The sequence below is a fragment of the Alternaria arborescens genome, assembly GCF_004154835.1.
Source record: "Alternaria arborescens strain FERA 675 chromosome Unknown contig_28, whole genome shotgun sequence".
Classification (NCBI taxonomy): Eukaryota; Fungi; Ascomycota; class Dothideomycetes; order Pleosporales; family Pleosporaceae; genus Alternaria; species Alternaria arborescens.
The window spans coordinates 1-22046 of record NW_021167883.1 but is presented as its reverse complement, the minus strand read 5'-3'; the positions used below and the strand labels follow the sequence as shown (position 1 = coordinate 22046).

The 22046-nt window shown below is 51.3% G+C and overlaps 8 protein-coding genes across 8 annotated transcripts; 6 read left to right on the top strand and 2 right to left on the bottom strand.

The window, feature by feature from the left end:
- Positions 1–937: 937 nt before the first annotated feature.
- On the top strand, positions 938–2015 carry AA0111_g9556 (hypothetical protein; the record flags this gene model as incomplete). The annotated part of the gene is made up of 3 exons (XM_028656127.1): positions 938–1362; positions 1424–1650; positions 1714–2015. The coding sequence occupies 3 exons, from the start codon at positions 938–940 to the stop codon at positions 2013–2015; spliced, it is 954 nt and encodes a 317-aa protein (XP_028502762.1).
- Positions 2016–4880: 2865 nt separating this feature from the next.
- AA0111_g9555 (hypothetical protein) lies at positions 4881–6211 on the bottom strand (the record flags this gene model as incomplete). The annotated part of the gene is made up of 3 exons (XM_028656126.1): positions 4881–5756; positions 5858–6092; positions 6144–6211. The coding sequence occupies 3 exons, from the start codon at positions 6209–6211 to the stop codon at positions 4881–4883; spliced, it is 1179 nt and encodes a 392-aa protein (XP_028502749.1).
- Positions 6212–6712: 501 nt separating this feature from the next.
- Positions 6713–9298, bottom strand: AA0111_g9554 (hypothetical protein; the record flags this gene model as incomplete). The annotated part of the gene is made up of 1 exon (XM_028656125.1): positions 6713–9298. One exon carries the CDS (start codon positions 9296–9298, stop codon positions 6713–6715), a length of 2586 nt encoding a protein of 861 aa, XP_028502801.1.
- A 790-nt stretch (positions 9299–10088) lies between these two features.
- Positions 10089–10655, top strand: AA0111_g9553 (hypothetical protein; the record flags this gene model as incomplete). Its single annotated transcript, XM_028656124.1, has 4 exons — positions 10089–10168; positions 10228–10317; positions 10370–10560; positions 10621–10655. 4 exons carry the CDS (start codon positions 10089–10091, stop codon positions 10653–10655), a joined length of 396 nt encoding a protein of 131 aa, XP_028502862.1.
- A 386-nt stretch (positions 10656–11041) lies between these two features.
- AA0111_g9552 (hypothetical protein) lies at positions 11042–11957 on the top strand (the record flags this gene model as incomplete). The annotated part of the gene is made up of 2 exons (XM_028656123.1): positions 11042–11155; positions 11211–11957. 2 exons carry the CDS (start codon positions 11042–11044, stop codon positions 11955–11957), a joined length of 861 nt encoding a protein of 286 aa, XP_028502763.1.
- A 658-nt stretch (positions 11958–12615) lies between these two features.
- Positions 12616–14075, top strand: AA0111_g9551 (Metallocarboxypeptidase A; the record flags this gene model as incomplete). Its single annotated transcript, XM_028656122.1, has 5 exons — positions 12616–12928; positions 12977–13214; positions 13273–13466; positions 13515–13680; positions 13742–14075. The coding sequence occupies 5 exons, from the start codon at positions 12616–12618 to the stop codon at positions 14073–14075; spliced, it is 1245 nt and encodes a 414-aa protein (XP_028502802.1).
- Positions 14076–14519: 444 nt separating this feature from the next.
- AA0111_g9550 (Spindle pole body component) lies at positions 14520–17307 on the top strand (the record flags this gene model as incomplete). Its single annotated transcript, XM_028656121.1, has 2 exons — positions 14520–14727; positions 14777–17307. The coding sequence occupies 2 exons, from the start codon at positions 14520–14522 to the stop codon at positions 17305–17307; spliced, it is 2739 nt and encodes a 912-aa protein (XP_028502764.1).
- A 970-nt stretch (positions 17308–18277) lies between these two features.
- Positions 18278–21552, top strand: AA0111_g9549 (hypothetical protein; the record flags this gene model as incomplete). Its single annotated transcript, XM_028656119.1, has 3 exons — positions 18278–18519; positions 18582–18901; positions 18971–21552. The coding sequence occupies 3 exons, from the start codon at positions 18278–18280 to the stop codon at positions 21550–21552; spliced, it is 3144 nt and encodes a 1047-aa protein (XP_028502810.1).
- Between the last annotated feature and the right edge of the window lie 494 nt (positions 21553–22046).

Sequence of the window (22046 nt, the reverse complement as noted above, 5' to 3'; positions counted from 1 at the left end):
ACGCTTCAGCGCCCACATCCTCTTTTATTTATCAGGAACCTGGAGATCGCGATCAGCTCGACGCTCATACGATGCGAGAACCCATGAACGGAAGCCCGTTTTAGATCCTACAGCTACCGTCCGATGCGTGGATAAGATCTGCCGCTCCTGCGTGGCTGCGGCGTGGTTGTCCTTGGAGCGGCCCGTCCACGCCCTGAGAACCCTGAATTTCGGCATCAAGCACATTGCGATCGAAAATATCTCCATTCGGACGTATTCTTGCCCAAAAAGTGACTGCAAGCATACATAGATACTGATGAACACATACTCTCCGACAGTAATTCTTCATCCCCGTATATGAACTTTACCAGTGCAGTTGACAGGTCCATCCGCCGCAAAATGTTCTGCGTCTAGTCCTTGAACGTCGCATCCGGCATCTGGAATGGCATGGTTACATGCAGGCAGGACGGCCCAGCAAAGAGTGACCCATCTCAAGCTACTTGCTACATATGATTCACTGCCACAAGTAGCAGGAGTCGTCCGTGTAAGGCGTTCTAATTGGATGCAAGGGCCCGACCCATGTCGCCACATGCAAACGCAGATTAGTAGGGGGCCGTAGGAATTCATATTAGACGATTTGCACGCACTCGATGCTGGACAGCCTTCTCGCAGCTACTTGTCTTCCTTGGTCAATCTCGTTCACAGATTGCGTTTCTGTAGTCTTCCCACCGCTATCCTGGCATTGGCCAGCTCAGTTGAGTCTGCTGCGTTGCAGCCCCGTGAACTTCTTCAGGACCTACAAGATCAAGCATTGGCAGCACTTGAAGAGGCGGAGAGGAATGGTACGCTTGAGAGGAGAGCTGGATGCAATATTTCCACAGCGTTTGTCAGGCGAAATTGGTAGACTGCACCACGATACAACTTCGACATAGTGAAGATTAACAACCACAGGGATTTCATGTCCGCAAAGGAGCGCAAAGCGTACAGTGGCGCTTTCAGGTGTATGTACACTTCACTTTCTAAGTCTGATTCGACATTGGTTCCTGGAGCTCGATCCCGATACGACGACTTCGTTGGACAGCACATCAATCAAACCAGATCGATTCATGGTACTGGAAACTTCTTAAGCTGGCATAGGTACTTTGTGCATTCCTTTGAGAATGCACTAAGGGAAGAGTGCGGCTATACTGGCTTTCAGCCGTACTGGAACTGGTTTAGTTACCAGGATGATCTGAGCAAGTCCCCTGTTTTCGATGGTTCTGCTACAAGCATGGGTGGTGATGGCTACTATGTCAAGCATAATGGAAGTACTGGTGGCGGTGGCAGAATTTATCTACCGTCTGGCAACGGTCGTGGCTGCATCAAAAGCGGACCGTTCAAAAAGTAAGCTACTACAAGGTTTCTGGCTTTGCGCAACTCAAGTAACATTTACTGATAACGTCAGCGTGCAACTAAACCTTGGACCCATTAGCCCTACCATGGCCGGAGCAAACAAATCGGCATCAGCGCTGGCCTGGAACCCGCGCTGTGCGAAGAGGGATCTTACCAATTTCGCATCTAATACCTGGTTCACTTTCGAAAACCTGTACAACATCACGCTTGGTGCCGCATCTAAGGACATTTCATCCTTTCAAAATGAACTTCAGGGTCGTTTTGCGGATGGCTTCCTTGGTCAGTAGTATCCTGTATGGACTGTGGTTGGACTTTGTACTGACTTTGTTCACTTATGTTCAGGTCTTCACGCTTCGGGTCATTTTGCCATAGGTGGCGACAGCGGTGACCTCTACAGTAGTGTCAACGATCCCGTTTTCTTCATGCATCATGCAATGCTTGACAGAGTATGGTGGATCTGGCAAGCGCTGCACCTAGACCAGGCCAGGTCTGTTGAGGGATCGCGCTCTATGTTAGACCCAAACGACCCAAGGACTACGCTTGACCATGTCATTGAGACCAACTGGCTGAACACTCCCGATGTCAAGATTAGTGACGTTATGAGCACTCTCAGCGGAGAGCCTCTGTGCTACATCTATTTGTAGTGTATCAAGGAGAATGAACAGGAACAGTATGCATTTCGAAAGATTTCAATCTATAGTGTGTTCCGACTTGATGCAGCCAATCAGCGTTGTAAGTGTTTAACCATGATAAATTGTAGTGCTTGCAAAGCATCCGCCAGATCAGAACACTTGGAAGCTACCACTGATACACTGGAAGGGCCCAATCTCGATTGCAGAAAGCAAGTCTTCTCTATTCCCATATCATCATAATCGTTCCACAACCTTCCTGCTTAACACAAACAAGGTTTCAACTTCCACACGCTTTTTTGATCTTTCGCACTTTGAGACGAGTCGATGTGACCAGATCAGGTATGTTGGTCGAGTAAATGCACGATCGAGAAAGCGAAGAGAGCGAACTGACGATATTGGTACAGTTTATGAAAATGAAGACGCGACCATCGAAGTAACCGCAATATCCGGAGCGATGGACTGCTGTTCCCAAAAGAGTTCCCGACTCGCCGGCCCAGCGACTGTGACGCAGGGCCATCTTCCAAACGCTTAGCGATACATGCCAGACCAGCCACGCGGTGAAGAAAACGAGGTCGTATTTTCATAAGAATACAGCGATGATGAAGTTGGAAGAGGTGGAGGCTGTCGTCGAAGTGAATTGGATGCTCTTGTCTCTGCTGTTGAAGTGGTATAGGAAGCTGAAGAAGACGCTGACCGCGTTGAATCCAAAGACGACCGTGGAGAGATGTCATTACGTGATACAGACGCCTTGTTCGACATATCCGACAGCTCGAAAGCATCCTCTTGACTTCGCCGTGGTTCGATTGATTGGACCCTGCCCTTGTGGAGTAATTGGTGAAATTGTAGAAGTTCTGAGAATTGAAACATGATTATTGCTCCATTACAAATGTTGCGGAGAATGCGTCGCCTTTTCAAGCTCAAGGTCTTCCTTGTAGGACAACAGTAGTGAGGAAGAAACTTCAAATGCACGGCTAACGCTGGTAAGGAAGCTGATGATAACTCTCATTCTAGCTTCCGATAATGCTCTCTACTAGTCCTTTTCGTCAGTCTTCGTGCACGCTATGATAATTCTTTACGTCGGTTGTCCAACTCCCGTTTGACGTATCACGTTGTGTCATGTAGCAAGCCTGCGGGAGCTACGTAGGCTACCTGGATTATGTTGTACAAAATGTCGAATTCTGGGGAAATCAGCATACAAGCCGTGACGGTTGCTCGAAGCAAAATCTGCACACATCCAATCACGATAAATACGGTGAACACAATACGTCAGAGGGAGTTGTTGGATTGACTAGAAGTTGTATCTAACAGATAGTAGCTGTTGCAAAGAAGAATAATTGAAACTTGAGACATACAGCGCAGACAAGAGCACCGTTCATAACATAATATAAACTTGTCATGCACGAGCTTCATGGGTAAGTTACTCATTCTGTATGAATTTACTTTCCACGTGGAATGCATCACGGGTAGACGGGTCGGAGCAGCAACAGCTTGCCGCTCCTTATACGGGTCGGCCCTGTTCCCATTTGGGGCATCGTTCGCCAACCAAAAGTTTGATATGGTGATGCAGCTGGTTCCTGCCGATGAGAAGACACCATAAAGAGCCAGACATTCTAGTTTCAAGGGGACTTCTTGGGTAGACCTGACTTGCAATATCTATGATGATTCCGTTCACGATCGATCGATCGTCTATGATCTTCAAGATCGATACAACTCCACTATCTTTGAGATAACACGAGCAAAATCCCTACTCAGGCGACAAGGTGACAAACACCAGAAATCGCCACCTGTTATCAGTCCATAAGAGGGTAGTAGGAAGAGCTTGGACTGGATATTAGTTGCGCAAACCGCACGATCGGGCAAGTAACGCGGTGTACTCATCTCCAGATTTAATGGGTGGTTCGTTTACCGAAACGGTACCCCAATAGACGCCACTGTTGCTAGTCAACGCACAATGCGCGATACGACCAAGAAGTATCTTCGAGTACTGCGATACGAGACGCAAATAATGTATGGTGAACAGACAACAGCTATGCTCTGGTTCATCATGACACATGGACGTGATGAGCCACGCATAATCGACAACAAAACACTCATCATGAAGGGAGCAGTGAAGAGATGCATGTACGCCAGTTAATGAAATGAGCTTGGAGGCTTGCAAGAGCCTTCATTGAGTTTATCTCAGCGAAAGGCTGTCTTAGCGAGTAGACGTCGAAGTGGGATCTGTTAAATTGATTTGTCCGTGATGATCGTACCTTCTGAGTACTTTTGCATATCAACGCAGCATACTCTTGGTTAGCCTGGTATGTGAAAATTGACTCGTCCAAGACGAGTTACTCAAGGGATACAAGGATGTCGGTTTCGGACGGCTACGGGACCAAATGGCCTTCGGCATGCGCGCCTGGGACGCGGTATCACCCTACGCATACACGAATCGAGCAAATCACAATCCGGACAAGTCGATCTGAAGTTGCCGTACGAAGAAGCTCAACTCCTGTGTTGCACGCATCATACATAGTAAACATGATTGTTGTGGTTTGGATGACGAAAAATGTAACACCAAAGCAGGCGAATAATACCAGGGCATCTTTTGGTGTCGCCCACGACTCGAGTAAAACGTCCTTCCTCGTACGCGCCCTTAGCGTCGATCGACAGTCTACTAATGTCCGACTGGTCATAGATACTACACAAGATGCAGAGTGACGATGATCAGATTAGATATCTGCTGGTGACATCGAAGTCCAATCAATCTGTGGGTGCAGAAACAAGAACGCAAAACAGATGCCATGACATGTGAAGGGTCTCCGATACATGAAGACATCAAATATGTGCCCTGGCCACCAAATTTAGCGCCCACTCATACGTCGCAAGCCTTCAAACCTATTTGCCATTGTGCTCACCACCGTGGCATAACCCTCCGTGGTCAACAGGGATGTTTGACTGCGTGAAGGCACTAATAGCATCCTCGCGCTCGGACTTGACGCCCTCTCCTTGATCGTCCGTCTCCAACTTGACATGCTGACGTAGCTCGATCATTGCTTCAATGACCTGTAGAGCCATGCTGTGATTAATCAAACCCTTCACATGCTGCCATAGCTCAGGATCGAGTGTTGCCGCCAAAGTATCAACAACCAGACTCTTGAGTTGCTTCGGAGTATCGTCTTCCTTAACAGCGTGCTTGAAGACAACCCCAAAACTGTCATCGGCTACAACACCTGGACCGTATCCCAGAAGCGTCTGGATGGGAACACCGTGATTCTCAGCATGCATGAGACTGTCGTTCGCGGCCCTGTACAATTGTTTCAAACAGATACTAGCGAGTTCATCAACACCAAGTCGTGTAGCAAGCTTGAGAACAGAGTAGAGCCGTTCAGAACCCTCGTATGAACACTGCGCTTGATAGACCCACTGTATGAAACATCTTACAGTCGCTTCCTTTACGTCAGGAAGTATCAGACGGTGTTGCGCGGCGGCTTTGAAAGGATCCTTCTCGGCTCTCTTGACTTCGGTCTTTTGGATGTCGTGGAGTCTTTTGAAGAGTGCAGAGGCTACATCTTGTAGGGCATGGGGCTTGAGGAGATCCAATCTACCCGATAGGCTCAGGTCCGAAGCGATCTGTGAAGGCTTCGGGGCCGACTTCTTGACGTTTCTGGCAGATATTTGGGAGGTGACTTCGTCCATAATGAGTTTCTTGACGCCGGTGGAGTACCCAACCAGCGGGTAGTTCTCAGATGCCTGCTTAATCAGTGGTTTGACCTGATACATGTTAGCTGAGTTCAGTTGGAGGTGCGCACATGACTGAGCGCGTTGAAAATGGGAAATGTCGTATACGTCCAAGTTGTGCTCACGTAACGTACCTGTTGTTCCAAATGCCTGTCTTCAAACTCCTTCTGAGAACACTCCGGAAATACGTATGCTGCAACTTTCTCACGAAACGCGTCGGCCTTTGCGAACTGCGTCCTAGCCGACTTTGCCTTCTCGAATTGACCTAGGAGTTGCTTGCTGTGAACGCACAGAAGCTCCTCGTGCACAGTGAGCTTGGTCTTGAGGTCAAGCTCACATTCGATGGTGATGGGGGTTTGCATGAGCATTCTAGTGAACTACGTCAGTCTGATAACATGCAAAATTTTGATGGCATTTTACTGGGGTGGGGTGAAGTCGACAGTACCCGGTGTATGCGGGTATGACTTGAAGTCCGCGGCGTTGTCCATCCTAGGTGGCTCCACGGAGATGCTCGAGCGACTAATACTGCTGGTGGGCAAGGTCGAAGCACGAGACGGGGTAGCTAGTGGAGTTGTAGTCGTGGATCGATCCACCTCAGAATCATCAGACATTGCCGTAGACAGCGAATTGATTATTGCAGCAGAGTGAGAAGATGGTAAGGTAAAGAGACGGAGAAACAAAGACAACAGCTTTATCGGAGTTGTATAGGCTGAATAGAGCTGTTCGAGGAGATCGTCTCTCACCTCAACACAAGAGCAGTTCAGCGAAGGGTCCGCCAAAAGCGGGCCAGAGGTAAGAGTGTCTTCAGCGTCACCTTGAATATCACTCTGCTTAATGAACTGGATGGGATGGGATGTGAATGTTCAATAATTGGCGGTGACTCGCCGTGATGATGCATGTAATGGTATCAAAGTGTACTCAAAGTCAACGCTTACTCCTTACCCATGCCATGATCAGTCGTGCGTATCCTTGGCCTCTCGAAAAGCATACTATATCTTCCTTCGCTTGCTCGCCGTGGGTTGATCCTCTTCCTCCACTGACGGCGTCCCTTCATTTCCGACGCGTCCACTGTCCCTCTCTACATCCCTCCATGTACTGACTAGACCTTGGACAGTCTGAAACATATCCCTCGCATCGCTCACCACACCCTCTTCTCCAGGATTGAACATGACTGCGTTGACAAACATGCGCATCAATTCCTTCTCTAGCTGCGCAGCATTGACAATTGCCTTTGGAGGCACATTGTCTGCCGTAATCGGCAACTCGACAACGCCTCCTGTCGCGCCACCAGGACTACCAGTGGGATTATCGGACGCTGCCGCGGCAGCCGCAACTTGCTTTGAGCCTGTTGCTATAGCTTTCTTTATGGAGGAGAGATCCGTGGGACGCTTTATTATGTCGTAGTAGCCTTCGGCGTCTTTTGCGCGCACTGCTGTATTGAAAGTTGAAGCGTGTTTATGTGAATTAATATCATACATCATGGGGGCCGTCGTGCGGGCAAAGTTCCGTGGTGCGACCAGAGTCTTGGGCGGGCCTGGCGTGCTAAAGGACGTCTCTTCAGTCTCCTCGAGGGAAGCCTCGCGGGCATTTCGTTTTCGGCGCGTGGAAAATGATGCTGAGGTAGGAGCTGCTCCTCGTCGGCGCGTGGACATGTGCGATGGTGTCTCGAAAGAACCTTCCTCGTCAACAGGCTCCACAGAGGTTCCGCGCTCTGACTTGATCCGATGACCGGCTTGCGATTCATTGTCCGCCGCTATTGTGTCTGTGTGTGAGAGAATGGACTGGCTTCTACTCCGATCTCGCACAGAGCCACCTGCTCGAGAGGATGCAATGCTACCAGGTCTTGTCCGTTTCGCTGGTGCTTTCCTCCGTGAGCGACCAGAACGGGATTCTGGCTCGAGCAAAGATTCTTCTTCTTGGTCGTGGGACTGCTTGGAGTTTTGCGGTGTCTCCGTGTCTGTTGCAGGGTCCTGTTCTACCTCTTTCCCCTTGCCCTTTACTCGCGACTTGCGCTGCGTCTTTGACTTCGGTGGTGTCTGTTTCGGTCGAAGAAGAGGGGGGACATCGTCGAGAGGCAACACCTCGGGGCGTGGGCTTGCAGGAGTGCCAGGCGGTCCAGTGAAGCTTGATCGCTTCCAGAGACTCTTGGCAGATACTGGAGTCGCTAGAGCGCTCTGTGGTGAGCGTGCATTGATCGGTGTGGAGACAGACTGTCTCGCCTGGACAACAAGAGGATGCATCTGCGGTGCGCCTGATTTGCCGGTACCAGGAGTTTGTACACTTGCTCTCGACAGTTGTCTGTTGCCAACAGGTGTAGATACCTGAGGATGCTGCTGGGGCACGGCGGCTTGATGGTGGACGCGCGACGGGTCCTGGGGTGCAACCTGGAACGGTGGAAGCATGAAGCCTGCTTGAGGTGGTGGCTGAGGCATCTGAGGTTGCAATGGGGGATATGGCTGGTGTCCGGGAGGAGGTTGATGAGATTTCTGCTGCTGCTGCTGTCCAGGATGGAATCCAGGAGAGTGAGACCCTGAGGATTGCTGTAGAGGGTATTGCTGGGGTTGTCCAAGATACGGCAACTGCGACCCTGGGTGGCCATACTGAGGTATTCCATTCGGCGCATAATTCTGGACTGGCTGGGGCTGCAATTGGGGACCTGGCGACGGCGGTTGCTGCGGGTGGCTCGCTGGCTGGGGTTGTATGTTTTGAGGGAACGGAGGGCCATTCGGATGGCGCGCGCCGTTATGATTTGGTTGAGGCTGTGGTGTTTGCTGGAATCGCTGTGGTGCTAGCGGCTGGTTGGAATTTGGTTGCGGAGTGGAAGGTGTACGCCGTCCATCAGAAGAAGGGTGTTTCTTGCGAGGAGATGGTGAGGTCTGTCCGTTCTGAAGTGGTGGCGCGGATCCCGGTTGTTGTTGTTGGGTAGAATCTGGGGAAGGCGCGATGGAGGGTCCACCTCGCGAGCCGTTCTGAACAGGCGTCGGGCTGGCAGTGGGCTGCGAAGCTTTTGGCGCAGACTGTGGCGACTCAGTAGGCAGCTGAGGGCTTTGCGACGATGGTGTGCGACCGCTCGACCGCTCCCGCTCCCGCTCCCGCTCTCTCAGCTGATCGTCCCACTCCCCACGCTCGATGCCATTGATCTCGCGCTGCAGCCTCTCGTAGCGCTCCTCCTCTAGTCGGATCTGCTCCGTGATCTCGTAGCGGTACGACGCGTAGAGCTTGGTGACGAGCTTCGGTATCAGGTGTTGGTGTTGCAGCGACTCCTGGACGGTTGGCAGGCTTGGGCTATGCCTCTTTCTCTTGCCCGAGCTGGCGACTTCCCCATTCTGGTGGCCATCGCTGTCGGCGCCCTGCTCATACTCAATCTCCCTCTTCAGACGCTCCAGGTAGAAGTTGCGCAGTGCATCGGGACTGAGGCGGCCGGGCTGGAAGTACTTGTGGGCGGTGATGTCCGGGTGTTTCTTCAGCAGGTCGGATATCCTGCCGAAGACGGCGGGCCCTACGCCGTAGGCATGGAGGCACTGGAACAGCAGCAGCGACTCGAGGTTGGTGTAGGCGGAGAGGCTAGGATTCATCCCCCAGGCGTCTGCAGCGCGAGGGCGATGGGCTCGGGGCGGAAGGGGAGCCACGGCTGCTGTGTCGGGGGAGACAGTCTACTGGGGCAGGCCGACGGGCATCGCATGCGACTCGAGGAAATGGGCGCGTCGGGTGGGGAAATTGTGCGAGATGGACGGGCGCTTGGTGTGGATGGGGGAGATTGTCGCAATGTCGCAAATTGTCGTCGGTGGTTTCGTAGCCCAGCCGCCTGAACCTGACGCCTACATCGGGCTGCCCCTGACCTGGGCCAATCAGCGGCGCCCGGCGTCACGTCGCCTTCACGCGAGCGCGGGGCCAGACTCGAGCAGACAGCGGGACCTTTACCACGCGTACTGCGATACTTTCGGCAAGCTTCGTTATAGCTCGAACCCGCATCTGTACATGCAATTGTGACTTCTCGCCGTCGTTGTGCACCCGTATCTTGTCGGCCATTCTTCGTCGGGCTCTCGGGAGCTGCGGCGCATCCAAACTCTCCTTCCTCTAAGCTCCACATGCGATCTACGCCCAAATTAGTTTGGGGGCATAGGCATCCCCTTTTCCTGACATTGCAATCGTCCTTCCATCTCCAGTCCAGGGCAGCCATATTATGCTGCCTCCCTCCCATTCCAGGTCTGGCTGAGTTGAATGAAACATCTTTGATCCGCTGAGCCACCTGCCGACTCTTGTCCCATCTTGTTCCAGCCCATAAATATATCCACTCATCCCCGAGCCTCTCCACGCCGCCTGCATCCTGCATAACCTGTTCCTGTCCACCCCCATCCCTCCATCATGACTTCTTCCTACCCTGCACAGTCCGTCACCATGGAGGATCCAGACCAAGGCTGGAAGCCAAACAACCGCCCTCAATCGTGAGCTCTCCCGGCGCTAGCATAGCTCCCGCCTGTCTGAGACTGACCACGCCCTGTAGCACGGTAGCGCGCAACTTCATGTCAGAGCTCGACAGCCTCTTCAACCTGGACGGCGGTCTCGAGAACCTGGATAAGACTGTCCTTGAGAAGTACGCTTTCGCCATCTTGACCGCTACTTGGAGCCGGCTGACAGGCGCGCAGGAAGCAGGCAGTCACCACCCAGACCAAGGAGCTTGAAGCCCTCGAGGCAAGGCTCAAGGCCGCCGAAGAGCGCCTGAACCAGGCGAAGAGCAACTCTCCACCAGCGAAGCGGGACACGCACCGCGAACAAGACAACGCTCGGTTACAAGGGGCCGCCAGCCCCCTTGCCCAAAAGACCCAAAACATGCCAGGTGCGCTACCAGAGACACCGACTCCTACATCGACTACCAGTGCTGACTATGTCCTGGTAGAGCGGCCACTTTCTGCCAAGCCTGAGACGGCATAGTTCTACCTCATTCACTACGATACCACGATACCCCGGCACTGCGCCCACATCCAATACACTGCTTCATCTCTGTGCCTGGGAGACTGCATCTTGGAAAGGGGCATATATCTTTTATAATCGACGAAGGCATTTTCATTTCTGGCTGGTGACATCTTGTTACTAGTCCCTCAGTTTCGGGGCGCTTGTGTGCTGCATGTCTCTCTTTGGATTGTTTAGCTGCCAATGCTACATAACCTCCATGACCTTCCAACCGTTTCCTTGTGGTGTTCTGCTCTGTTTCGGTTATACGCCACTAACTCCGTAGCTTTGAGCACAGGCCTGGTAGCCTCGTAACAGACTCACCGACACATGCATCTTCTGCGTCGCAATCTCACCAGGCCTGCAATATGGACGACGTAACCGAGGCTGCCCTGATCAAAACGTTCGACAAACTTGCATCAGAACATGTCATTTTATACGGGCCCTATGAGTCGATCGAAGTGGAAGATGAAGGGTACCCTGTAAGCTAGTCTAGTATCCTCAGAGAAGCTGAACCCGTACTCATGCCATGTCAAGATGGAGTTTCGCATCTGCCCAGCACTAGCTACAAAACCTCACACAGTGGGTGCTACCAACCATGCCTTCAATCAATCGCGAAAATTGGGTCCAGGAAGCGACATGTTTTGCCCGGACGAGCGAATCATGATCAAGCAGATCAACGGAACGCACGACCTAGCACTGAACCTATTCTGTGTGGATAGGCCGCAGTTACTGATGACGACCTTGGACTCGTACAAGCGTCAACACGAGGCTCTTGACGCAGAAGATTTTACAGTCATGCTTGAAGTTTCGCGAAAGCTTCCAAACATGTACGTCATTTTCAACTGTGGGGAGAGAGGTGGATGCAGTAGGGTGCACAAGCATCTCCAGGGCTTGAAAGGGCCACCACATGCTTTCGACTATATCATCTCCTCTCTTCACGATTCGTCCAAGAAGGTACCTTATCAATTCTTCGTTCATGAGTTCAAGCATGGGTTCAAGGAAACTTCAGCCTCAACCGTTGTTGATGCGTACAAAAAGCTTCTCTCACAGTGTCGGTCATCTATGGGAACTGAAGAAGATGATACTCCTCCACACAACGTCGTCATGTGGGCTGATCGTCTCGTGGTTGTTCCACGTCGGGCAGGTACCACAGAAGGAGCAAGTGCGAATGCTGGAGGAATGCTTGGAAGTGTATGGGTAACCGGCAAAGAGCATGTGGATAAATGGTCTAAGGTCGGCTATGCGAACGTGTTGAGGGAGTTGGGCGTTCCACGTTCCTAAGAAAACGCCATAGTATCACTTGCATCTCGTATATCCAAACAAGTTGTTGTCGAGGCGCATGCAGACCATACTGTGGCTGCTCAATATGCATCCTCCTTCCGATTCCAGACGTTCGCTTCGCACCAGATACTCACCATACTGGAGCACGTCAACTTACTAATAAACACCACGAGATCACGTACCTGGCACTATCCAAGCCCCGTATTTGGCCTATCTAGTAGCCAAGACAAGCCAGCATAGTCTCCGAAACGTGCACCTGCCTAATGCGACAGACTAAAACCGCCCGCACCAATCACGCTTGCGTGCCTACGACGTCAAGAAAATATGCCAAGTAGCTCAGTATATTAATCCGCCGTCCAGATTCTCGAGTAGACCTCTGAGAGCCTTCACGTACTAATCTCCGGCGCTTGCATCATCTACGTTGGGCTCTTTCGAGCGTACATCTCCCGTGCTTGCAGCAGATCGACCGGGAGCATGGGGCGACTACCTGCCTAATCGATGCGACACTCGAGGATGACAAGAACGAAGGTATCGGTGGTGCTAGGTACTGGATGGGAAGGTCGGTTATGGACCGGTATGACTACTACATTGCTTAAAAGGAAGTGCTTTCCCCATGCCATCCTGCACTGCCCAGGAGTCATCGCATCCACCATCCATCATGAAGACCACCATCCTTACTTCAGCACTTCTTCTTTCTTCTACGGCGCTTGGCACTGTCGTCCCCAGGGCAGGCAAGAAGGTCGATTACAGTGGCTTCAAGGTCCTACGCGTGTCTAGCACTGATGCTGTCAAGGGAGAAATCGAGAACTTGGCTGCGCATGTCCTTAACCCTGGCACGTCTGCTGAATTAGACGTTGTCGTTTCGCCCGAGAATGTCGACGCCCTGACTGCGTTGGTCGCTGAGAGCAAAGTGCTGAACGAGGACGTTGGCGCAGCTCTTGCAGAGGAAGGCGAGATGAGCGTTTACGCTGGTTTGTAACGACCATGCAGTTGTGATGACATCAATTGACCACCCGCAGTTCCCAGTGAGACTTGGTTCACAGCCTATCACCCATATGCCGACCACCTTCAGTTCCTTCGAGATCTGCAAGCCGGGTACACTGGACAGTCGGAGATCTACACTGTTGGCACCTCTGTCCAAGGACGAGCCTTGACTGGTATCCACATCTGGGGTAGCGGTGGGAAGGGCTCAAAGCCTGCTGTCGTCATTCACGGCAATGTCCACGCAAGGGAGTGGATCACCTCCATGACTACCGAGTATGTAGTTTATTCGTACAATCAGTGCAAGATCTATATGCTGACTCTAGATTCTCAGGTACTTTGCTTGGCAACTGCTTACCAAATACGGCTCAGACGCGAGCATCAAGTCGCTTGTTGATAAGTTCGACTTCTACATCACGCCCATTGTGAACCCGGACGGTTTTGTCTATTCCCAGACGACCGATCGTCTTTGGCGCAAGAACAGACAGACCGTCAGTGGTAACACATGTGTTGGTCGTGATATCAACCGTAAGTCTTGCGACGAATCTTGACTGAAGCCTCTGACATCCTTTACAGGCAACTGGCCATACAAGTGGGAAGTAGCAGGCGGAGCTTCCACAAACCCTTGCTCGGAGACATACAAGGGTGTGGCGGCTGGCGACGCGCCCGAGAACCGGGGCATCAAAGCGCAAATTGATTCGCTCAAGGCGTCGCGTGGTATTCGCCTTTACCTTGATGTGCAGTAAGTCCTCACTATCTTGATCTTCGGAAACTCTGAAACAGGTCGCTAACCTCAACTCCAGCTCCTACGGTCAATACATCCTGTGGCCTTACGGCTACGACTGCAGCCTGCGCGCCGAGAATGATGCACAGCACCGTTCCATTGCAACCCGTGCTCAGTCGGCGATCCGCGCTGTCTCTGGCACTGCATACACCATTGGTCCCAGCTGCTCGACGTTGTATGCTACCACTGGCTCTTCGACTGATTATACTGATGTGCAGGGTAATGCTACCTACTCGTACACCTATGAGCTGAGGGACAAGGGTACCTACGGCTTCTCGCTGCCAGCAAACCAGATCAGGCCGACTGTTCTGGAAACTTGGGCCGGTGTTGCTAGTATGCTGAAGGACGCTTAGAGAGGTGTTGAAATGTGTTCAAAGATGCACACAGGAGGCCGAGCTTTCGCATGGTTGAAGGAGACATTCAGATACTACGAATACAATGCAGTAACAAAAAATAAGAAACAGTTTTCATGAAGCAGATGAGTGGCTTCAACTTCCTCGATGCTGTCGATTTGTTCAGATTGAAGCTGAGCAGCTCGAATGTGACTGAGGCTAGGAAGTAATTTTGCACGATAGGCGGACTCGTTCTACATCGCAGATACGAAAACCATGCTCTCGACGACTCAAAGCGTTCTGCATTCTGTATATGTTCAGCTGCAAACCTAGTTCTAGATTATGGTGACGATGGTGATGTATCGGAGGAGGAATGACGCGTGGGCTGCATGTTGGCCGACGCGCACGTGCGTCAACCCCGCCGATGTCAACACCAATGGATTCGTGAATAAACAGCGCGCCAACATGGCAACACTCCACCGCGAGCGCGTCGAACACGCGTTGAATGAGCTGCTGGTCCGCATCGTGCCAGAAGATGCCAATGACGACGAAGAAGCGGCAAACCAGCGCTTTGAGGACGCTTACGACTTTGCCATTGACGCGCTGACGGAGGCGGGAGATGCTTCACTCGTGCCTGATGTGCAGCATATTGCAAGCCTGATTGACCGCAAGGGTATGTGGGCATGTTGAGGTGTGCACCATTGTCAGCTAATGCGCGACAGTCTCGGGTCCTCTCAACGACCAGCGCAAGAGCGCCCGTCTACACAACCTCCTCGCACGCCTAGAGACACAGACCGTCTTGGACCAAAAATGGCGCATGCTGTACTTTCTCTACAACCTGTCCCCTAACGCCGAAGCCTCCCAAGAACCACGACCCGTCCAAGATCCGCGTGGCTTCTCCCGCGAACCCACGACGCCTTCCAAACGCCAGAGCGTCGCTGCCTCGTCACATGCCTTCCAAGATGCCTTTGCAAAGCCCGGCCTGACCCAACTGCCCGTCAACGCCGGCTCGCCCAAAGCCTCTACATCCACCCGCCCATCGTCAATGGTCGAGAAGCCAGAGAAGCGGAGAGAGAGGCGCCCCGACACCGCCAAGGACCAGCAACAAGCGAATGGAGGCCACGTAGAAAAGGCAGAGACGGGACCCTCAGAACCGATCCTGTTGAGAGAGCTGCCCTTCACGCTCCAAGGCTACTCGTCCACAAACCTCACCTTCCCTCTATCGACAGCGCTCAAGCTCCCTCCGACCCTCCCAGTGCCCATTGTCAGCCTGTTGCATACCCTTGCTGAGCCTGCCATACTATACAAAGGCCTAGCCGAATTCGTCGAGGCAAACGATGGCGGTCTCATTGAGCAAAGCTTCCGCGCGGCTCTGGCCAAGGAGCTGAGAGCATACTTGGGGCTTGTTGCAACCTTGGAGGGACAAATCAAGAGAGCGCTAGCACAAATGAGCGACGCACCAACGCAACAGGGTGTCAGCAAGGCTGGTGTCACTCTCAAGCGATGTGTCATCTGGATAAGAGAACCGACCATGGGCTTGCGACTGATGAGCTTGATGGTGGAAGAATCGAAGAGCAAGAAGGGCGGCGAGCTAATAGCCCTCATTCATTCCTTCTCTCTCAACCACGGCGATCCGTACGTTATGAGCTTCGCCGAGCGCCTCCTCTCAGATGTCACTCGGCCCTTCTACGATATGCTCCGCCAATGGGTCTACGACGGCGAGCTTGCTGATCCCTTTGGTGAGTTCTTCGTCTCTGAACAGAGCGAGGATGACATTCTCGAGGCCAATGGGAACGAGGGAAAAGGAGGTGCTACGAGCGTCTGGGAAGACAAGTACAGACTGAACGACAAGATGGTCCCTACAATCGTAACCGACGATTTCGCCAAGAAGGTCTTCTTAATCGGCAAGACCCTCAACTTCATTCGCTATGGTTGCGGAGATGCAGCATGGGTTGACAAATACTCCAAGGAAGCCTCGAAGGAACTACAGTATGGCGATACAGCCAATCTCGAACGCTCCATTGGCGATGCCTACAAGACCACAATGGCCCGCCTAATCGACCTGATGGCGAACAAGTTCAAGCTTTTTGATCATCTCCAGGCTCTGAAGCAGTATATGCTACTGGGCGCTGGCGACTTCATCGCTGTCCTGATGGAGTCGCTGTCATCCAACCTTGACCGGCCAGCCAACACACAATATCGGCACACCCTCACTGCTCAGCTCGAGCACGCTGTTAGAAACTCGAACGCTCAATTTGATACTTCTGACGTACTACGCCGCCTCGACTCACGCATGCTGGAGCTGTCGCACGGGGAGATTGGATGGGATGTCTTCACCCTCGAATATAAGATCGACGCACCGGTTGATGTCATCGTTACACCGTTTGGCTCTAAGCAATACCTCAAAGTATTCAACTTTCTCTGGCGTGTTAAGCGTGTCGAGTTTGCTCTTGGTTCAACATGGCGTCGGTGCATGACTGGTGCTCGTGGCGTTCTCGGTACTGTAGCTGATAAAGTCGGATCAGATTGGAAGAAAGCGCGCTGTGCAATGGCTGAGATGGTTCATTTCGTCAACCAGTTGCAGCACTACATTCTCTTTGAGGTTATTGAATCATCGTGGATTGATCTACAGGGAGCGCTGAATAAGCCGGAAAGCACACTGGACGACATGATCGAAGCTCATGCCATCTACCTCAATAACATCACGCGGAAAGGTCTCCTTGGAAGCTCAAGCATCGACTTTACTGGTCAGTTGCACGAGCTATTGAAGACGATGCTGGCATATAAAGACGCAGTAGACGGCTTGTACTCCTTCTCTGTCGCTGAGTTCACCCGCCGACAGGAGCATGCGGCGAAGATTGAGACCCGCACAGCAGCAGGTCGCTGGGGTCTGTCTGAGAAGGACAGCTCGTCTGCAGACCCTTTTTCTCGATCGCATTCGCGCGCAGCATCTCGACAGGATGAATCGCCTTTCCCGCCACCTCTGCTCAGGATCGGTATGACAGGCTCGGCCGAGGACGATGTTTTGCCAGCACTACAAAAGCGTCTAAGTCAGTTGACTGAAGACTTCCGAGCCAGGATCAGCATCTTGCTTGGTGATCTAGTACACTCGCCTGACGGTGAACTGAAGATGCTGGCTGTTAATATAAACTTCAACGATGTTTACAAGCCGGAGCGGAAACGGAGAAAAGGTTCTCAGAGATCAAAAGAGAAGGAAAAGGAAACGCCAAGGGTCGCACCCTCAGCCGTGTGATGTGATAGAGAATCCTGTGTTTAAGGCGATATTTGATACCCGTGTACTTTGATACTGCGACGTAATACACCTGACCCTTCCTACTTGATATCAGTAATCACTTTGTAAATTGTGGTGAGCATAATCGCGAATCCACTCGAATGGTCGGGTAGGACACTGTAAGCGTTGGGAGCACACCGCTATCCTGAAGGACAACAAAGCAGAACCAGCCTCGTTCCCTTCAAGACCCGAACCAAGCTTCGTGGCGCCGAGCGGGCCGCGCCTGTCAAGGCTTGTGTATCTGTCGCTTGCTTTTAGTGGGTGCTGCGATTGTCGGATATAAAATGGTCAGCTTCCAGAACCAGAAATGTCGCTCGGCCGAGGTGATGTGCACAAGGATGTGCTTGGCTGCGTCATCCATACACCACAACTTTCAACACTAGAACTGACGTTATTCCAGCGTAATAACGCGCTCTAAGTTACGCGGATAGCGAAGCTTTCACAAGCATCAAAATCAAATTGACATTGTTCAACTTACACGAAGCAGCTATGCTGTCTCTGCTGATTCGTACGAGTTGGCCCACTGTAGCATATTGCGCAACTTTTATGCCTCATGCTCCACCGAAGTTCTTCGGAGAAGAATCGGCATGGCGATGGTACGCTCTTCCGATGAAACATGACGGCATTCTGTAGGGTTGAGGTCTGCGCTGGCGTACCCGTTCAATTTTACGCGTTACCTCCGATCGTGATATATGAAGGCCGTTTCCCTCCAGTAAACGATATCACAATCAGATCACTGCATAGCCTTCAACTCTTACAACCAGTCACTGGAGTCGCCAAAGGACCTCAAGAAATTAATTCACCAATCGACGCCTACCCGAGCACTTCACAGCATCTTATACTCATCAGCATTTTTCAAGCCCACTTCCAAAAGCAATTTTCGTATCCACACACTATACCAACTTCTAGTCCGTAAAGCGCTCTGCTCAACATGGCAGCTATACAAAAGCAAAAGCAACAAGCAACAGCGATACCTGACTACATCGACGCTGCAGCCGAGTCCGCCTCTAATTCGACTTGGGCTATTGTCCCACGCTCAACCACCAGTCTCGACGAAGGATGGCATCATTTTACGTATGCGGATTTTGCCCGCGCCGTAAATAATATGTCGCGTTGGATTGATAAGACATGTGGTGTTGCGAAACAAGCAGGCCAAACTATCGGATACATGGGGTGAGTTGCCAATATTTCTAGATCATGATGTTCTGACGTTACATGCTGACTGACCGGAATAGTGCGAACGACCTGAGATACCTCGTGGTGCTAGCTGCAGCCCTGAAGACAGGCTATGTACCATTGTTCACATCACCGCGCAACTCACTCGAGGGACAAAAATCACTCGTGGAGAAGACAGCATGTACCATCTTCTTGAGCACAGTAGAGACCATGCCGCAGGTCGAGGTTATTAAAGATGCAGTACCCAGTCTACAAGTCTATCAAGCGCCCGCTACGGCAGAGCTGCTTGATTCAAATCTTCCTGCCGAGCACTACAAGGGAAGACATAGTCGCGATGTGACGGCTCCCAGCTTGATTTTACACACTTCAGGTTCAACAGGTATGTAAAGAATTACCACGAGATACTGCCAACATCAACACCGATCCTTCTTACTGACGGGAAATACAGGTCTTCCCAAACCAATCCACTTGACCGTTGGTGGTCTCAACTCCGCGTACGAGCAAACCCAACTCGGGCCGGAAGACGGTGTCGAACAAGTCAGCAAGCCGTTCCTAGCAGACACACGACCAATGCTTGCCGCTGTGCCCTTCTTCCATGCAATGGGTATCATCGTCGGTCTGCGTTCCCTCATGAACCGGGGCACGTTAGTCCGACTGCCATCAGAAAAGATGTTGAGTGCGGGCTTGGTCATGGACGTGATCGAGGCCGTGAACCCTACATCCGGTATCTTTCCGCCATCTGTCCTGGAGGACATTTCAGCAACGCCTCAGGGCATCGAAGCACTGGGAATGTTGGAGAGCGTCTTCTTCGGTGGTGCGCCTCTTGCTTCAGAAAGTGGCAACAAAATTTGTCGGGTGACGAACTTAATGACTGTCATCGGTAGCACAGAAGCTTTGCTGATACCTACAATCGTCCCATCCGTACCAGAAGAGTGGAGCTACTTTCATTGGAGCTCCGCCGCTGGTGTCTTTATGGAGCCCGCGGAGAACGACCTGTTCGAGCTGATCATCAAACCGAGAGACACGAAGTACCAGGCGATCTTCCATACATTCCCCACGATACAAGAATGGCGTACCAAAGATCTTTTTAGACGCCATCCGTCAAAACCTTATCTGTGGAAGTACACTGGGCGACGAGATGACATCATTGTGCTGAGCAACGGCGAGAAGTTCAACCCTGTGCTGTCGGAGAAGCTGCTCGAATCACATCCTTGGGTCAAGGGTGCCCTCGTTGTCGGCCAGGGCAAATTCCAAGCTGGTCTTCTCATAGAACCAGAATGGTCACAGGCCAATACACAAGACCCTTCCGCATTGATCGATCACATTTGGCCAATGGTCGAACAAGCAAACCGCGAAGCACCTGCTCATGCACGTATCTATCAGACTAAGATCGCCGTTGCGAAAGATGGGAAGTCGTTCATTCGAGCTGCAAAGGGCTCTATCATTCGACTTCAGACTGTTGCAGCGTTCAAGGACGAGATCGAAGCTCTTTACGCTGATGAAGGGTATTCCAGCGATCCCAACCAGGAGGCTGATGGCGATATCGCACTAGAAAGCAAGATCCACGCGGTGTTCTCACGTACTCTTCCCTCCTTCCAGAACGACACTCCCGATGATGTCGATGTTTTCAGCCTTGGTGTTGATTCGCTTGATGTTCTTGCTCTCACTAATGCGCTCAATAAGGCTGTTCGTGGCGCTGGCATAACCGCTTCGACAGTCTACAGCAACCCTACCGTCAAGCAGTTAGCGGCGGCGCTGTCGTACAGCGCGAGCAAGTCCAATGTGCAGCATGCTCCGCCACCGACACGAGAGGAGAAGCTCAGTGCTATGGTGAGGAAGTACACCAGGACCATGGTACGCCCGAAGAACATGAACGGTCTACCGAATCGTCCTACCAAACAGACTGTCATCCTTACAGGATCTACAGGAAGTCTTGGAAGTCACATTCTAGAGCAGCTGATTCGAAACCCGGATGTTGAGAAAGTTTACTGCCTGAACCGTTCAGACAACGCCGAGACACGACAGAAAGAGTCTTTCACGAAGTACCACCACCCGATGGCTGACTTCAACAAGGCTGTGTTTTACAAGACGGACTTTGGTGTTGATCATTTCGGCCTTCAAGACACCACGTACGAGCATCTCCTTTCTACCGCCACTACGTTTATCCACTCTGCTTGGTCGGTCGACTTCAACCTCTCACTAGAGTCGTACGAAAACACACATATAGCCGGCACTGCTCGTGCCATCAACTTTGCGCTTGAATCACAGTACAAAACACCAATCATCTTCATCTCATCGATAGCGAGCGTCGGCAGCTGGGGCAGCGTCGCACAAGATGACTCTGGTGTTCCCGAATCCAATACAACACTGTTCGACAGCACAATAACTCTACCACAAGGCTATGGCGAGTCGAAGCATGTCGCAGGAGAGATATTGGCCACTGCGTCTCATCGTCTGGGTATCAAAACTGCCATTGTGCGCGCTGGACAACTTGCCGGGCCAAGCACGCAAGCAGGTGGCGCCGCGTGGAACCGACACGAGTGGCTGCCGACTATCGTGCACACAAGCAACGTGATGAAGAAGCTGCCGCGTACCTTGGGCAACATGGACCGTGTCGATTGGGTACCCATGGACATTGCGGCAGGGACGGTCATTGACATAGCCGATGCGACGTACTCCGAGTCCGAGTCCACGCAGGTCTATCACCTTGCCAATCCGCATACAACGACATGGAATGAGTTGTACCCTGTCATCAGAGACTACTTCAGGAAAGAAAACAACGTGAACATGGACGTTGTTGAGTACAGCGACTGGGTTGACGAGCTGGCACGTATACCGCAAACAAAAGAGAACGCAGAACGTGTACCAGGACTCAAGCTGCTGGACTTCTACGAAAGTCTTGGAATAGAGGGTATGGGACTGCCTACGCTGCAAACACGCAGAGCCGAGGCTGCTAGCTCTACCTTACGTGAGGGAAAGGCTATAGATAGACTTGTTGTAGAGAAGTGGCTCAAGCAGTGGGCGTTCTAAGTTAGGTAGCATATTAGACGTATATATAACCTAACAGATCTATATATAGACTAGAGAGTTGAACACTCTGTATATAGATAGAGAATATACTTAAAGTATTATTTACTTTAGGCGGCTAGTAGCCGCTAGCTACTATACTAGAAGCACTTAGGTAGTAGGTACAGCTTATATATAAATAATATTATTAGTTCTAGTAAGCTTTTACCTTATTATATTTACAACTAGCTAAAGTAGATATTTTAGCTTAATAGAGCTAATAGAGATATAATTTAAAAGTTAACTCTAATACTAAATAATACTTAGTAAGCTATAAAAGCTACTAATGAGTAGAAGCTTATTATAATCGTAACTATAGGTATAACTAAATTACTAGAGTACTAAGTACTAAAGAGGATTAAGACTCTAAATATACTCTATAATAAAGTAAGCTACTAAGATTTTACTATTCTTTATATCTAACTTTATTACTTTAACTTTAAGCAAGTTCTTCTAAA